The 18,429-nt window shown below is 29.2% G+C and overlaps 3 protein-coding genes across 3 annotated transcripts; all 3 read right to left on the bottom strand.

Moving 5' to 3' along the window:
* Nucleotides 1-417: 417 nt before the first annotated feature.
* On the bottom strand, nt 418-12,606 carry Phum_PHUM104920 (cubilin, putative; the record flags this gene model as incomplete). Its single annotated transcript, XM_002423977.1, has 37 exons — nt 418-456; nt 660-788; nt 872-1,071; nt 1,164-1,523; nt 1,611-1,806; nt 1,882-2,069; nt 3,190-3,417; nt 3,539-3,883; nt 3,952-4,066; nt 4,139-4,300; nt 4,382-4,566; nt 4,651-4,819; nt 4,901-5,082; nt 5,169-5,328; nt 5,404-5,579; nt 5,678-5,837; nt 5,952-6,133; nt 6,227-6,491; nt 6,592-6,689; nt 6,789-6,919; nt 7,008-7,236; nt 7,312-7,477; nt 7,847-8,028; nt 8,123-8,279; nt 8,362-8,552; nt 8,860-9,022; nt 9,224-9,408; nt 9,498-9,669; nt 9,755-9,945; nt 10,024-10,164; nt 10,236-10,424; nt 10,503-10,721; nt 10,792-10,927; nt 10,997-11,144; nt 11,222-11,511; nt 11,999-12,275; nt 12,599-12,606. Coding segments are annotated over 37 exons (6,714 nt in total), but the record flags the coding sequence as incomplete, so codon positions are not given.
* Nucleotides 12,607-13,825: 1,219 nt separating this feature from the next.
* On the bottom strand, nt 13,826-15,655 carry Phum_PHUM104930 (N-chimaerin, putative; the record flags this gene model as incomplete). Its single annotated transcript, XM_002423978.1, has 6 exons — nt 15,487-15,655; nt 15,189-15,390; nt 14,739-15,115; nt 14,371-14,622; nt 14,151-14,288; nt 13,826-14,070 (listed from the first exon to the last, which is right to left on the bottom strand). Exons 1-6 carry the CDS (start codon nt 15,626-15,628, stop codon nt 13,826-13,828), a joined length of 1,356 nt encoding a protein of 451 aa, XP_002424023.1. The 5' UTR covers nt 15,629-15,655.
* Nucleotides 15,656-16,425: 770 nt separating this feature from the next.
* Nucleotides 16,426-17,241, bottom strand: Phum_PHUM104940 (prefoldin subunit, putative; the record flags this gene model as incomplete). The annotated part of the gene is made up of 3 exons (XM_002423979.1): nt 16,426-16,732; nt 16,851-17,060; nt 17,146-17,241. The coding sequence occupies 3 exons, from the start codon at nt 17,239-17,241 to the stop codon at nt 16,538-16,540; spliced, it is 501 nt and encodes a 166-aa protein (XP_002424024.1). The 3' UTR covers nt 16,426-16,537.
* Between the last annotated feature and the right edge of the window lie 1,188 nt (nt 17,242-18,429).

Below are 18,429 nucleotides of genomic sequence, written 5' to 3' on the forward strand. Positions count from 1 at the left end.
AACCTGAGCTTTGAAACCGTTTTTAGGATTCGTCGTATTCGTGTAATATTTAACGAATAACATATTTCCGGTGGATTTAACGGAACTTGGTTTTTCCGTACAAAATCTTCCCAATTCTTCGCTTAAAATCGTACCGCCATCTCTGATTTCCACATATTCTTCTTCGCAACTGCAAAAAAAAAAAAACTCGAAAGTTGACGAAAGGGGGAAAATAATAATGATGATTTGATTTAAATTTTGCGCATACCCGGATGATACTTTCAAATCGAATCTTTCTAGAAAATCGATTTGTAAACGATGAGTTCCAGATGTGGTAAAAGTCCAAACGCATTCAATTTTAGACGGCGGTATGTTTGGATAATCGGGAGATGAAATAACGGTTATATTAAAATTTTCATCTAATTTCACTCTTCTCCCGCAATCGGGTGAAATTTCCTCATAATTCATAACAAAACTCTGAAAAGTTTTTAAAACTTTCAATTTAAATATTAGGATATAAAGATGAGGAGGAGGAAGATGAGGAAAGTCATTAATATAAACCGCGTTTGATGAAATAATAAAATGGTAAAAAGAGAGAGAAACAGAAAGAGAGAGGAAGGAAAGAAGGAAGAAAAAAAAGGAAAAAAAGGTTTAACCTTTTTTTTTTTTTTTATACTTACAGCGTCTTGATTTGAAGTTTTTGCTTTTATGTATAATTTATTTGATGTTGTGAGAGGGATCATTTGTGGAAAATCGCAATAAATCCCATCGCCGAGTAAAGGAGAATCATCGGATCCACCATTTCGTAGCTTTTTTTTACGTTCGATTAAATAAAATAATTATTATTATTTTTTATCATTATTTATACGGAAACGGAAATCTTTTTACTTACCATAACGTATTTATTCGTACACGTTTGATGCGGTGTAGTTTTCAAATCGAATTCTTTAAATGTCACCCGAATTTTTTTACCTGGACTTACTGTTATATCCCAATGACAGAAAAAATTATCATTCGACCATGTTTTCATAGTGTAATCTTTCATGTCGAATTTGATGACGCCATTGCTTTTCCTTATCGAATTCCCACAGGCTATTATTACGGAAAAAAACAAACAAACAAACAAACGGGTGTTACGATTGTTTCATAAAGATGGATCATATAAAAAAAAAAAATGTCTTCACCTTTTTGAACGGTTGCAGAAAGCAAAGCTCTTTCATAATAACCGGAACTAAAAACGACTTTCATAAAATTAGCAGTAGACACGGTTTCATCGGTTTCGTTTCTTTGACAAAATCTTTTTTCTTCTTTCCAATCCCCTTCGTATGTTTTGGAAAATATACCCAAATGAGAATTTAAACAATTCGGATAATGGGTGAGAGAAAGAACATTTATCGTCAACGTTAAATGTTCGTAATCCGGACATTCGATTTCCCAAATGCATTCGAGATTCGTAGTGTAAGGTTCGGGCCAATCAGGATTGTTAAGAATGACGGAATTGTTTTTCCAAGATGTTAAATCGATTAATCCTCCGCAAAGGGATGCTGGAACGAAAAACAAAACAAATTTCAATACAAAATCGTTAATCGTCGACAAAGAATAAAAAAATAAGAAAAAAAAAATTAAAATACGAGTCGTCGTAGTTTGTATGACGTTTCCGGGTTTCGTCACTTCCGTCCATTCGAGAAGAAATAAAGATCCGTGTATGACTTGAGAATGAGTGAAAACGATATAAACGACATTTGAACTCGATACGACGGAATCTGGTTTATTCAAACCGCAAACTTTAACTAAATTCGGTGCAGTTTCATCGTAACCGTCGAAAATCTTTTAAAAAAAAATTTTTTTGCTCAATATAAACCGGAAATAGAAAAAAAGGGTAAAGCAGAAGAAAAAACTTACAGTTAATGATGATAAACACATAACGGAATAAAAATCATCCATGTGTATTTGTTTAAATGTTATTTTAACGGCGCTACCAAATCCAACGGTTACTCTCCAGTTAATGTTATCTATATGATACATGAAAGGATTCGGATAAAATGGATTTGCTATTTCTCCAGACGTACCAGTTAATTCGTTTCCAAAAACTGGAAAAATCCAAATTAATAAATAAAATTCTTTTTTTAACTTTTTCAACAAGTGTGCTTAAAAAACTTTTTTTTTTTTTTTTTTTTTTTTAAAAACTTTCATTTTTCACTTTAACACGAACGAAGAAAAAAAAAGAAAAAGGAGGAAAAGTTTTTTTTTTTAAAACTTGGTAAAATTATTAATTTGCGGCTCAATTTATTTTTGATAAAAGCACACCGAGAGAACAAAAAAAGGTTTTTTTTTTTATTAAAAAAAAAATTTAAAACCTTTATTATTATTATTATTATTTCCTTTTTTTCTTCTTCTTCTTCTTATCTTTTCTTCTTATTCTTATTCTTAAATAACATAATAACTTTTTAGTAATTTTTTTTTTTTCTTAAAAAAAAAACTTTTTAATGTTTCTCTTTTTTTTTTTTTTTAATAAACGAACGAAAGAAAAAAAATCAATAAATTATTATTATTATTATCGTTATGGTTTAAAAAAAAAGTAATAAGGAATGATGATGATGATGATTAAAAGAAAACGATTATTATTGGTTAATTGAAATCTATTAAAATGATTTTAGTTAGTTAGTTTCCGGTTTTTGAACATAAGTTAAACAAAGAAATATTTGACGTCACGATAAATTGTTTTATTATTATTATTGAGTTTAAGAGGAAAATTTTAAATTCGAAATCGATACCCTTCTTCTCCCCCCCCCACCCACACAAATTTTCGATGATAGAAATTTTAAAATGACGTCATTTTGAAAGAAAAAAAAATTTTATGTGATTACGATACGGTTATTAAAAAGAAAGAGAGAGAGAGAGAAAGAGGGGGAAGAGGAAATGGAAAAAAGAAAATTTCAAGTTTCGATTCGTGATATTTTCCTCTCGTGATGATAATAATAATTATTTATTATAATAATTAATTAATTAAATAAAAGGAAATCGAAAACATTCAAAAGTTATTAATTACGTTCGAGAGGAAAAATTAAATAGGAGAAAAATTTAATATTTTCAATATGGCGTCGGATTTAATGTTTTTTTTTTTAACAACTCGTTGTACGCACGCACGCACACATACACACCAGGGATTCCCCCTCCCCCCCCAAAAAAAAAGAATAATAATCATTTTACCTAGAGTGTAATCCGCAAGGAATCCTCTTTTTCCGGTTCCCATTCTACTACTTCTAAATTTAATCCAAACGGCATTGTGAGCAGTTAAATTTGTGGGAGCATTTTGACCGCAATAAACTCCTAAAAGTTTTCCAGAAATTTCTTTTTCACGTATTTCAACATATTCTTCGTTGCAATGTTCGCTTTCTTCCAAGTCAAACGTTTTAAAATTGATTTCCACTCCGTTTCCTGTAAGTAAAAGTGATTTTCCCTGTTTTATATATATATACTTTTAAATTAAAAATAATTAATTTATAAGGGTCGACATGACCCTCTCTCTCTCTCTCTCTCTCTCTCTCATTTTTTTTACCGGATGCTGCTTGTAATGACCACACGCATTCGGAATTTGTCGGATAACTCTTTGGATAACCGGGTGATGCAAAACTTCCTTGTTCTCCTTTTAAAACTCCACCACAAGCGCTCGTCGACGATGAATACGTTGCCCAAAATTCTATTGTGTTGTAATGATTTTGATCTAATTCGATGAATAAAACGTTCCCTTGGGATACAATCGGGAGATGAGTTCTTCTTCCGCAATAGGCTCCTATCAGTGTCGCATTATGACTGTTACCGTCGTACGCATACAAAGCATTTTCGTTACACGTTTCTGAATCTGTCACATCCATTGTGGATACCGTCATAGTTATGTGACCATCTGTAAAATTAATTAATTAATAACTTCAAAAAGGAGAGAGAAAAAATTTTCCAACCTAATGTACCTACCAGGTTCGGGCGATATTAAAGTCCAACTACAATTTTCCGATTTAACACGTATTTGCATATAATCCGATGGAGTTATTACGCCAGGTTCGTAAACTGTGAGTTCCGCTCCACATTCCTAAAAATTATTATTATTATTATTTCGTAGTAAAAGGAAATCGCGATCAAAGGAAATAGATTTTTTAATAACCATTTGAAAGGAAGCTTTAAATCCTTTGGCTGTGAATCCTTTGTCGGTTCTCATTTTAACAGCTAAATAATAAGATGTTGAAAATACCGGATTCGGAGTTGGAAGGGTGTTACCGCAGTGCTTTAACAATAGAGGAAAACCTGATGCAGGACCGTCGTATACCTATTTTTTATTTATATAAGACATTATTCTCTCGTTGAAATTAAATCGTAAAAAAAAAAAAATTATTTGAAAATGTCTTACTTCGACGTAAGTGCCATTACACGTCGGTGATGAGGAAGCCAAATCAAATTCTTCGAAATTCAATCGTACTCTATGATTAATATCAACCTGTACGATCCATAAACAATTATCCATAGCGTTGTAATTTTTAGGATAATTTCTAGACATAATGGTACCTTCGTTTGATATTTGCATACCTCCGCAAGCTGGAAAATTATATTTAAAAAAAACAAAAAATGGCGGAAATGTTTTTAAAAAAAAAAAAATTTACTTATAAAAAATCAGGTTACAAGCAGGTTTCGTTGTGTACTCCGCGAAAAATCCAGTTCCTCCAGTTATTAAATCGGATTTAAACCTTATGTACATTTGATTTCCAGATGATTCGATCAAAACAGGTTTTGGAGTCTTGTGACAGAGTTTGGCAAGCAATGGAGCCTCACTATCAGAACCTCCGTAAATCTATACTCGAATAAATTTAAAGATATCACATTAAATAATTTTTTATTCCTCCCCCCTCCCGGTTGCTTAATTATTGCTTACTTCGAGAGAATCTCCAAAACAGTCCCTAAGAGCTTCCATGTTAATATCTTCGATGCTTAGGGTTATACTCAAAGAAGGATCAACAGTTATAAAATATTCACATAAAGTATTTGGAGGATAAACTTTTGGATAATTTGGACTTTTAAACGTTCCTTGGGGTTTGATAAAAGTTCCACCGCAACCTGAAATGAAAAACAATTTAAAAAAGGAAGAAAACTCAAGTTAATTAAATAATGATAATGAGATTTTGGGGGGGGGGGGGCTATACCATTAATAACCCATTCGGCGCGAAAATTTCCCTGGAAACTCGATTCGCTTGATTTAAATTTAACATAAACTCTATCGAGAGACGATGCTATAAAAGATGGCCGATTCGTATTACAAAATTTACCAATCGTATTTGTTGGATTTGGATTACCCTCTTGAATCTAAATTTAAATACAAAAAATTATTATTATTATTATTATCAACCGACGAAGAACTTTTTCGTTAAAAAAAGTTACCTCGATGTAATCATCGTTGCAAGAACTAGCAAAACGAAAATCGGAAAATGATATGTTGATTTTATTTCCTAATGGTGCCATTATTACCCAGGTACAAGAGGTACCTGGTGGAAATTTTTGTGGAAAATTAGGACTTTCAATGACTCCGCGAAATCCGGTTAAATTCGTGTTACATTCTAAAAGAATGCGGAAACAAAAAAAAATATTATTATTATTATACTGATTTTTCGGGGGTCGAAAAGACTTTTCTTTTTCACATTTTATTTATCCGTACCTGTTTTATATTTTAAGTAAAAACCTTTTCCGGACGTTCTAACATCCGATTGAAATTTAATTGACATTTGATTACGTGAGGATGTAACTGTCGCAGGATGATTTGTGCTGCTACAAAATTTTCCCAAAGATTTTCCGGATTCGTCTAAACCGTCGAAAACCTGTAAAATAATTTAAATTTTTTTTTTTCTTGAAAAATTAATAAGATGAGATAATTTTTTATTTATTTATTTATTTTCCTGGAATCCGGATTTAAAATCTCGATTACAAATTACCTCAATAAAGTCCATTAAACAGGGTCCAGAATTTTCCAAATCGAGATCCATAAAATTAAGGGTTATTTTACTCCCCGAAGCAACAATTATTTTATAATAACAAAGAGAATTAGCACCGTAAGGTTCTGGATAGTTGGGTGATATTATACTTCCGGTGACGGATGTTAAAGTACCTCCGCAACCTTAATAAAAATTAAAACGTTATGAATTTTTATGAATCCGCGTAAAAATTTTCCTTTAAATAAAAATTTAAAATTCCAGAAAAGGTTAGTCACCAGTCAACGTTCCATCCCATTTTATCCAGAATCCAGTGCTTGGAAACGTACTATCGGATTTAAATTTCAAATATATCGAATTGCTTTGTGATACGATTCTTTTAGGGATTTTATTACCGCAATATCGTCCAATGAGAGGACTCGATTCGTATCCTCCATCTCTTATTTCCAAATAATCAAAAGAACATTGACGATTTTCCACGAGTGTGTTTCCTTCCAACGTAAAATTAATTACATCCAAAGCTATTTTATTACCGTATTCGACCTAACACGCACACGCACACACACAAAAGAAAACAATTTTATTCGATTTTAAATTTATTTTATATTCTTATTAAAATAATAATAATAATAATTAAACGTACTTTTATAGTCCATACGCAAGTTTTTGCATTCGGATAAGGTTTTGGATAATTTGGACTTTTTAATATTCCAGTATTTGTAAAATAATTACCACCGCAAACTAAATAAATAAATAAATTACAATTAAAAAAAGAAAGAGGAAAAAGGGAAAAGGTAAAAGGTTAAAAAAGGAAATAAAAGGTCACGTTGTAAGACTTACGAGTTGACATATTTACGAGCCTGTACGATGCCGTAAATCCATCCATCGAAAGACTCGTGTCGGAATGAAAAACAATCGTCATTATGTGACCCGTAGTCGTGAGCAATGGCGGTATTTCTTCTCCGCAAAATCTTTAAAACAAACAAATAAACAAACGGACAAGGGATTTAAATTTTATTTTTTTTTATTAACGTTTACGAAAAAAATTTTAAGGTATACCTTCCCATGAGAGCTCCTTCTTTCGTCGCCGAACTATTATCGAAAACCTCAAGAAAATCAAATTGACATCTTTGATGAAATTCTAATTTGAATGTGTTGAATGTCAATTGTATAACTTCACCGGGTTTTCCGACTATGGCCCAACGACAATCTCTATTCGGTGGATACGAACCGTATTCTGATGGACTTAAAATTTCACCTTCCGGATCGGTGTGTATACCACCGCAAGCTAAAAATAATTTTATGTAAAATAATCAAGATGGCGGGAGGGAGGGAGGGAGGGAATGCAAAAGGGCATACTAACAAACATCGATCGTTGTGTAATTGGCATAAAATCCTTTCATTTCGATATCGTTATCCGTCACCATTTTTATCCATAGGTAATTGTGTGTGGACACTATCGTCGGAGGCCTGTCACTTCCACAGTATCTCTTAATGAGTGGACTTGATTCTGTGGGTCCATCTCTTATCTAAAAAAAAAATTTTCTAAATATTCGTGATATTATTACCATGTAAAACGATTACTTGATAGTAAAGAGGGGGGGTTGTGAGAGAGAAGAAGAAGAAAATGAACTCCGATAAATAAATCGAGGGGGGAGGGGGAAGGTTCTTTTGTTGTCGAATGAAAGAAAGTAAAAAAAATTTTTTATGTTCTTTTGAATGTTTTGTAACGCATCATTACTTCCGATCCATTTAACACTCAATAACCGTGGAAAAATGAATGAGAGAGAGAGAGAGAGAGAACATTTATTCATAAAAAAAAAATTATTCAAACAATATTTGTCGTATCATAACAAACGACTTGAATAAATATAAAAGAAAAGAAAAAATTCTACAACCTCAAGATAATCGTAAAAACAAACGGAAATTTGTTCAAATTCAAAATCTTGAAATTCTAATTGAATTATTTTTCCTGGCGGTTGTTTTATAACAAACACGCATTCCTCTTGACTTTTGTATTTTGTAGGATATCCGGGAGATTGTAATGATCCACTTTCTTCCGTTAATGTTTCGCTGCAAACTTTTTAATTTTTTTTTTTTTTATAAATAAAAAAAAATGTTATTTATAAATTTACACTTTTAATAAAAATAGGGAAATGGTTTTTTGTCTTTACCGGATCTGTAAGTTAACCGGAAACCGCTGGCTTCGATTGTATTATCTGCATAAAACCTAACGAATAAAACATTTCCTTCCGATTCTATTATCGGTGGGATTCTAAATCCACAATAACGTCCAATTAATGGCGATGTTATATCCGAACCCTCACGAATCTAAAACGATCCATTTTTTTTTTTAATAAAATAATTAATGTTTGTTTAAGTGATAACTCTTATCAGGTATTCGTTTGTTTACCTCGACGAAATCCGTATTGCAATTCGTATCATCTTCTAATTTAAATGTTGAAAATTCAATTTTTATTCTCAAATTACCATTTAATTTAATTAACCATGCACAATCCATATTTTTTATGTATCTTCCTCCTTCCATCGGTGGTGATATTTCTCCTCTTCTGCTTGTAAATATTCCACCGCAACCTGGATATCCTGATTTATTATTGGAATAAAAAAAAAAAAAATTTTTTTTAAATGTTAACATCAGAATTTAATCGAAATAAAAAAAAAAAGGGGGATTCGTTTGTCGTGCGTTTGTCGAAACAAACAACAAACGAGCGAACAAACGAGCGAACAATAAAAAAAAAAAAAAAAAATTGGAATAATCGGTCGTTTAAATAAATAAATAAATAAAAAATTAATGCCAACAAACGATTTAATTTTTTTTTTTTTTTTGTTTTACGCCGTCGTTTTTTATTACCTCGTAAAGGGGGAGAGGGGGGGGAGGAAATTTACTTACCTGGTATGGGATGAAAAGCAATTTGAAATCCTCTGTCAGATTGATATTGATCGGAATGAAAATAAATTAATGCCGTGTTACCTGGAGTTGTTAAAGGTTGTGGTATGGTCGTATTGCAATATTTGGCCATTAATGGACTGTCCAATGTTAAACCTTCGTGAAACTATTTTTAAAAAAAAAAAATTTTAAGTTAAAATTAACGAAAAATTATCGTGTTTTACGAGGGGAGAGGGAGAGGGATAAGGGGGGGGATAAATTTATTACGTTATAATAAAAATTTAAGAGAAAAGTACTGTTTTTTTAACGGTTTTTCGATTTTTTTTTTTTTTTATATGAATCCCGTTTATTAAGTTTTTTTTTTCACCTCTAAAAAGTCGTAGCTGCAGTTTTGATGAGATTCTATATACACTTCGAAAAATGTAAATGAAATTCTTTTACCAAGCGGTGCCGTTACCAACCATAAACAATCCCTATTCGGTGGATATTTACCGGGAGAACCTGGGGATTTTATCGTTCCGTGTATGCTTGCATTAACGGCTCCTCCGCATACTTAACAGAAAAAAAAAAAAGAAAATTTTTATACTATTTATTTTCTGAACAAAAAAAAAAAGAAGGATTATATCGAAATTGAAATTAACCTGGGTTAACGGCTTTCCACGTTAATTTAAAACCATTTCCGCTTTTCGAACTATCTGATTTGAACCACATATAAATGTAATTGGTCGTACTAATTATAGTTCCATTATTGGGAAGATTTTTACCACAAAATTTTCCAATTATGTGGTCACCCGCAGATTTACCATCGTGGATCTAATTTAAAAAATAAAATTTTAATTGAATTTTTTTTCTAAATTTAAATTTAATTATATATAAACTTTTCTTTTTGTTTGGTTACCTGAACCCAATCCATTTGACATTCAGGAGCGGATTCCAGGTCAAAATATTCAAAAGTTACGTTAATAACGAGAGAACTATTAACTATAAGTATCCAAGCACAATTTAAATTATGATTATATTTAACGGAACTAGAATTCGAAGGAGGAAATTGTAATTCGCCCTCGTCAGCAGTCATGTAACCTCCACAACCTAAAAAAGTTTTTATTTCCGGTTTAAAAAAAAAAATTTATAAAGTTTAAAGTTTGATATAAAAATGTAAAAATTTACTTTGTCTTTCTTTTTGACAATATCTTCCGGTAAATGATGATGTACAACGACAGAAAAAAAAATCTCCTCTTGAAATACACGTTCCGCCATTTTGACAAGGATTCGAACTGCATTGATTCTTACGAATCGAACATGTTCTTCCTGTTAATAAGAAATTTCTTGTTAACGTTAACCTAGTTATACCTCTTCTTTCGCGATGGAGTTTTGCGTACCTGTATATCCTGCCGAACAAACGCAAGTAAAATTTTGATTTAAAGTCACGTAACATCTTCCAGAATTTTTACATGGATTCGGTTGACAGGGATTTAACGTTCCCGATCCGGTCAATTCACATCCGAACGGTCCTATTCCCGTTCCCGTATATCCCGGTTGACATTGGCATTGAACGTTATTTCCAATTTCTTTAAATTTAAATTTTAGGTTTTATTATTTTTCACGTGCCTTTTTAAAAAATTTTCCGATTTGAAATAAGGTATCACCTTGACATCTAGCATTAGGACTGCATCCGCCATTATCGACGTGACATTTTCCGACAAACGTACACGTTTTTCCATCTCCTAAATATCCCGGGGGACAGGGACCGCATTTACTTGAACCTTCGGTATTAATGCATTGAACCATAGGTTGAACGGAACATCCACCATTTTGTATTAGACATTCGTTAACGTCTGAACACGAGAATCCATTTCCGGTGTATCCTAAATCACGCGGTAATTAACATTTACTTCCTTTTTGTTTTTAAATTAATAATAAAATAATAAAAATTACCAGGTGGACAAGTTCCGCAAAAAAAACTTCCGGGAATATTATGACAAGTGACCAACGGATTTCTGGAACAGGGAAACGTGGCACATTCATCAACATCTATATTACAAGCTGGATTTACTCCATCCGTTTTCCAACCCTTAAAAACATTTTGAATTTATTCCAGAGACTCCTTAAATTTTTTTTTTTTTAAATTTCAAATCATTACCTGTTCGCATATGCAAGTGTAACCTTTACTTCCGGTAGTTTGAGTTATACAAGTTCCGTGACCGCACAGTTCACCTTGCGGACCTGAACTACAATCGTTAGATCTTCTTGTACAATGTAAACCGTACCAACCCGCAGAACATACGCACCTTAAAAATTTTCCAAAATTATTTAAAAGATGATCGATGGTGGAAAATTGGAAAATTGTTAAAAAAAATTTTCTCACTCGTAAATTCCAGGTTTGTTTATGCAAGTGGCTCCATTTTGACAACCCAAATCGCTACCAGCAAATCTTGCACATTCGTTAATATCTTTCTCGCACATTTTACCCTCCCAACCTTCTAAACATTTACATTCGTAATCTAAATATTTATCCAAACAGGTACCGCCGTTCATGCAAGGATCGCTTTGACATTCTTGTCTTGCTAAATTTCTCATAATCGTTTTAACTCTCCTTTCTAATTTATTAATTTTCATTAAAAATTGAAAAGGTAAAACTCCATTACTATTAGAACCCTAAAAAATGATTATTATTATATTAAATAAGGGGGTGGGAGTGGGGGATAAGAGAGAGAGAGAAATTCTGAGAAAAAAATAAACGCTAAGTAAGATAATAAAAAATTCATTTTACTACCGTTAAGGTAAAACACACACACAGAGAGAGAGAAAAAAATTTCAATTTGAAAAAAAGGAAAAAAAGGTAAAAAGGAAAAAAAAGGAAAAAAAAGGATGTCGTGTTTTTTTTTTTTATCGTATTTAATGGGGCTCGAATATATAAAAAAAAAAAAGTAATTTCTGGAGTAAATTTTTCTTTTTTTTGTTGTTGTTGTTGTTGTTGCTTAAATGATATAATTACAAAATGAGATTTTGATTAAAATGAATGATATCATATCACTAGGAAGGCGTTAACGAGAGGGAGGGGGAAGGAGGGAAAAAAAAGCTTATCACACTTAATTTCCGGTTTTTTTTTTCATTTTCCCTCCTCTCCTCTCCCCTTTCTCACCGTTTGCCAACTGTTAATGGCATTTTCGCAAACGTTTAACCTTTGCGACATTTGATTTAAACTCAACGTAAAATATTTAACGTCATCTTCTAATTTCGTAAGCGAAGTATATTTTAAATTTAATATGGCCGTCGAAGCTTCTTTAGCTTCTTTAACGATTTTATACAAATTTAAATTGTTAACGTTGATGTAACCATTTTCCGAAATCATAAATGATAAATTTTTATCTTTTGCTCCGTATATGTAAAGATGTCCATCCGTAGTTTCCAAACGTGGTCTATAAGAAAAGAAAATTTTTTTTTTTTTTTAACGTAAGAATTTGTTTGTATATAAAAAAGTTATTATGGTTATTTTTGAGGAAAATGATCTGCCGGATGGTCGGAAAAACTTTCCATTTAAAGGAATCAATTCAACACAAACCCCCCTCCCCCATTGGTTTGATGGTGGGGGGGGGGTTGGTTCGTTGTCATGGTGAATGAAGGAACACACTTTTCGAAACAATAATCCTCTTCTTTTGTTTTTTGTGACACTTTTCCCTGATTTTTTTTTTAGTAAAGTTCACAATGATATTTTTCATTCTTTTTTTCCCCCCTTCCCTACCTACCCATGAGACAAATAATCTACCCCCCGAAAAACAAAAAAAAGTTTTTTTTTTTTTTTTTTGCACAATTCCCAATACACAGTAGTCATAATCTTTTTGTCAGTTTAAGCTGAAGTTGCAAGTTTTGAAATTGCTTAAAAACGAAAAACGGAAGCCATTTTTTTTCCTTCTATTTTCTTTTTTTTTAATTATTATAACAAATGATAATCGTTTACCATAAGCAATTGTTTAAACAAAAAAAAAAAAAAAACACGATAAAAGTTAAACAATTAAAAAAAATTTTTATTTAATTTCATTTAATGGAATTATACTTAAAAAAAAATTTTATAAATATGACAAAAAAAAAAAAAAAGTCGCCATTTTTTTTAAGATTAAAAAAAAAAAAAACAAATTCAGGAAATTAATTGTTTAACTTTTAACCGCAAATTTTATTAATTATTATTTAATTTAACTTACTCATTTAAAAATGCGGTTGTTTGAGAAACCACAAAATAAATATTTAAATGTGTTGTAGCTATCAATAGTAGTTGTAGTAGTATTATCATTATTATGCATGTTACCAATAACCGTTACACTTTGTTAATAACTTTAATTTTTATTTATTTATTATATTTGTAGGTGGTTACGCATTAAAAAAATTTTTTTTTAAGATTAATTTGTACCAGTCACTATATATATTTAATCTCTCTCTCTCTCTCTCTCTCTTTATATAATATCAATTTCTTTATAAATTTAGGTCAAATTTAATGTTTAATCAAATCCTTTGGGGAGAGAGAGAGAGAGAGAGAGAGAAAGGGAGTGATTGATGATAATTAATATATATACATTTCCAAATTCTTTTCGTTGTCTCTAACAACTTTTAAAAAAAAAAGATAATGATATTAATAATAATAATAGTAAATTTTTCAAAAAAAAAAATTTGATTTTATTATGTGCAACATTTCTTATTACAAATAATAATAATAATAATAATAATTGTGTATAAAATAATTTCTCATAACTTATAAAATACAATAGGAATAATAATAATAATAATAATAGTAAAATCGGTAAATTATTACGGTTTCTTTACATAAAATAATAATAATAATAATAGTTAAATATTTATTACCGACTTACAACAATAATAATATTAATAATAATAAAAAAATTAAAAATAATAAAACGTTAACAAAAAAAAAAAAAACAGAAATTCGTTTACGTAAAAATAACGAGGTGATGAGTTATTATTTTTCCAATGTGGTTATTTCGTTTACCACCGATGGGATACCTTTACTGAGATCAGGTACCGGCATTAATGTCGGAGCGAAAACCGTCGCCATGTTTAAAGTCGTCATTTTAGTAAACTCGTGTCTTTCGACAACTTTGTGTAGATGTTTGATCAGGTACTTTAATGTTTCATAATGAGCAGGAGGAAGCATATTTAAAGCGTTTCTTATAGTTTTTATTTCTTCACTTTCCGAAGATTGTTCTGAAAACACATATTTTTTTCAATTAATATTGACAAGTTTCACAAAACGGAAATGAATAATAAAATAGTTTTTAACTTACTTAAAGCTTTTATTAATATTGGATGAATATCATAAGTAACAAGAGGTATTGGCAATAATCTTAAATACAATTTTAAAGCACCGGTCAAAACGTGAATGTTGTCATAAACGGCAGGGCTTAAATCCGCCTTTTCTCCATCTTTAAAAAAAATAAATTTAAGAAAAAATGATGACATTCTTTTTAAGTGTTTACAAATGACAAATGTAAAATAATTCATTACCTTTATCGAAAGCCATTTTTAATGATTCGACTTCTTCTGAAAATCCTGATACTCTATACAATCCTTCAACATTAACGCCTCTTCTTTCTATTTCTTGTATGCATTTATCAATTACGAAAGGCCTTAGGGTTTGGTGGGATTTGGCAAGAGTTTCCAAATCAATTCCGAAAACTCCTCTACTTTGTTTTAAATCTGGACAGCAATCTTTAGGAACTTTTTCTGAGCATTTATTATGAGCTATGAATCCACAATCTAAATTTAAAAAAAAAAAATCGACTTGATTCTGATTTCAATCTTTTCAAATTATGAACTTTAAGTATGATTAACTTATTAAAGTTTCTTAAATAGTAATTTATTAAAATAAATACCTTCACATTTAACTCCTTGAGCAGTGAAACCCCATAAAAAATTACCACAAAATTCACACCAATTCAATCCTTTGAAATTATGAACTTTAAATGAATGATTTTTACAGATTTCTTCGTTTAATGAATTTTTAACTTTTTCTACAACAGGAGGAACTGTTTTCTCTCTTTTCATTCTGTTTAATGTAAAATGTGGGGAACTTTCATAATTGCACTCTCCATGCATAACACTTATATACTTTCCAGCATGTAATTCAATGTACAAAGTAACCAATCCATCAGCGACCAAATCGTAAACAGTTTGAAAAAGTCTTTCCTTTTTTACGAAAAAATTACCTTTCTCGTAAAACAATTTGTAATTGTGAACTTTATTATTAAACCTTAAACAAACAAAAACAATCCTACTTGAATCCAAATAGCATGGTACAGGAAATTAAGCTATTTCAAACTCACCTCAATGACAGTGTGAAAAATTTATCACAACTGCTAGAACTTTTTCTAACTAAATATTGACCCTCTTTTGTTAACATTTTTACTGCTTCTGCATTAGAAAGTGGACCGTGATAATCATTATCGCAGAATTCTGATCTAGGTATGACATACTGTTGAGGTTCAATTTTTAATGGCTGAGGAGCTTCTTGTTGAAGTTTGTACACTAAAAACAAATTTTATTCCAAAAAAAAAATTATTTATTTGAATAATGATAAAAAAAAAAATTATTTATTTTACTTTATTTTTCAATCTTGCTTACAGTCAGGCTTCCAAACATTTTTGGAAAGATTATTGTCACACAAGGTGGTCCCTAAAAAAAAAAAAATGAATAAGAAATATTTATCAGGAATGAATATTGTTTTTACTGGAAAAAAATTATTTTTAAAATTAATATATGTCATTTAAAAATAAAAAATTTTTTTAAATATTGATGTTATATGAATTTGAATTTTGGAGGTTTAATACTCTAATCTCATGAGAATATTTAATAACTTTTACAATAAGATATCATAGCAAGGAGCAACAAGTTTAAAAAAATATTACAAAAAACTCTGATTTTAATTATACTAACCGTCCATTTAAAGCAAAAAAATTTTTTTTTTATTCCTACAATCATTTAAAATTTAAATCTAATCATTTTTATTATTTAAATGTTAAAAGGAACAACAAATTACAACAAGAGAGATAAAATTAGTTGAAAATTATTATGCCATCGTCATGACTCCATGACACTTGGGCGACGTTGCCGTTTTTGTTTTGTAATTAACTAATTTATTTTAAATTCAACACGGCCAACTAAATGATTAAAATTTGTCTCAGACAATGAACGCTAATGTTTAATAAAATTCTATATTTTGCCATCAAATGTTATTAAAGCGTGGGTCGTTGATTTATTCTGACTCATTCATCCTTGAGGTAATTTATCCAGCATGAGCCTACAACATTTATTTCATTTTCTTATCAAATTTACTTATAAAATAATTTTTTGAAAAAATTGAATGTATTTAAAAATACTTAATTGAAGTCATAGTAATTTTTACTTTAATATTTATTTTTAATAAATAATAAATAAATTTACACCAAATTTTTAAAAAATAATTAATTTTATTTATTTTTTAAATTTTATAAGAGAAATAATTATTAGCTGAATTGTTAAATTTACACATGGCAAAATTTAGTAATGAGAAAAACGGTATTATTAAATTAAGAAAGTTGTTTAATTAAAAAATGAATTATAAAATTTATAAATATAAAATTAATTAATTAATTAATTATTTAAAAAGTTCAAATTATTACACAATAACAGTTATTTAATGAAATGAACAAGATATTTTCGAGTCCGGTTTTGCAGTCGACTGTAGATGAGCTTGCAATTTAATTTCCATTACTTCTACTATTGCATCTCTCACTTTACTCTTTTCTATTCCAATCGCTTGAATTTTTTCCATTTGCCCAGTAACAAAGTCTACTTTTCTTTTAAAGTAATCTATTCCTCCATTAATATTCTGCAAATATATAAAACACAGTATGTAATGTTTAATAAATGAAATGTATAACATTATAGAAGTTAAAAATATCGTTAAAAATGAAATAAAGAAAAGTATGGGTAAAAAAATTGAGCACCTTTTTAATATAGTAACCAGTACCAACATCAATTATAATATTATCTGCATCAATGATTTTTCCAGGTACGTACATAGACGCAGATAATGGTACCAATATTTCAGAATCCAAACTGTTTTTTGTTATTTTTTTTAAACTTTCGCTCGATTCAGTCAATTTGTTTTGGGCAAGTTTTAATGTTTCTAATGATTCTTGAAAAACACCCAATTCCTAAATAAAAAAAAAAATAAAATGTTTTAGACATATTTGCGTTAAAAAAATTTAGTGATTTAATAAAATTTGTAATGAAAAATACCTGATCTAATTGATTTTTTAATTGATTTAATTGTGGTAATGCAAGAGACATTAAATTTATCTCTTGCATACCCGGTCTCTCTTCCATGGACGCCATTTTTTTTTGGTCATAGAATAAGAAAAAAACAAATAAACAACCGAAAAATATGGTTGGCAGTATTAATTTTTTTATTGTTGTTAATTTTTCCGGGGCCCTAAAATCAGTAACGAACGTTTTTTTTAATTTTGTTTATATGTTTTTTTTTTTTTTCTCTTTAAAAAAAGTAAGTTTTATTAAACTTGCTCATTTATAATAAGAATTTTTACTCGAATAACAAAATATATTTATTTATAATCATATATATATACAAAAGGATTTATTCTGATTATAAACCAGGTAAGATTTTAATCATTATATTTTGTATTAGTATTTTTATGTATAAGGAAAGGAAAGAATATTGAGTATATATCGTATGAAATAAAATAATTTCAATAAATTTAACTAAACTAATTATATTGGGCATATATTTTAACAACATTAGATTGCAAACAAACACTAAACAAAGTCTTAAAAACATCCAAAATAGATATGAATGAATTTTTTTTTTTTTTATCTTTTATATTATTTAACCTATTGAGCGCTATTATTTACTCTTATGCTGTTTTATTTTCCCGTTAAAAGATCCGAAACGCAAAATTTTTAAAAATAAATTTTTGTATACGCCTAATAATATCAACAATAATTAGGAAAATCTAAACAATTATTTCTCGTACTAAAAAAAAGGGAGAAAAAAAAAAAAGTTTTGATAATTTTACATTCCTGTGTATAAATATCCGTAATTATTATTATTATTATTATTAATACAGTACATGATAAAACTAATAAATTTTTATAACATTAAAATTTATTAATCTCTATGTTACATAATGTCAACAACAATTTTAAATTTATTTTTTTTTTCATTCGTTGTTTTTTCTTTTTGTCCCCCATTTAATTTAAAATTATTTTTTAATTTTTCAGTTCTTATGTGTCAAAATCATTATTATTATTTATTAAATCAATTACATAGATGTAAATATACAAATTCTAACTAACGTATAATTGTGTAAAATGTTATTTCATTGGTTATGAAATAAATTTAGGTATAGCAGCCATTTTTTTTTTTTTTTTTTTTTTGTTTAGAATTTATCAAAAAATAATTCGAATATTGTTTTTTTTTTTTTAATTTCGTTAAGCATAACTTATCGAAAACAATTTAAATTTTGTAAAATTAATAAATTATTAAATAATTTTCGAACGATGTTA

This window comes from Pediculus humanus, genomic scaffold (genome assembly GCF_000006295.1).
Source record: "Pediculus humanus corporis 1103172107455 genomic scaffold, whole genome shotgun sequence".
Lineage (NCBI taxonomy): Eukaryota > Metazoa > Arthropoda > Insecta > Psocodea > Pediculidae > Pediculus > Pediculus humanus.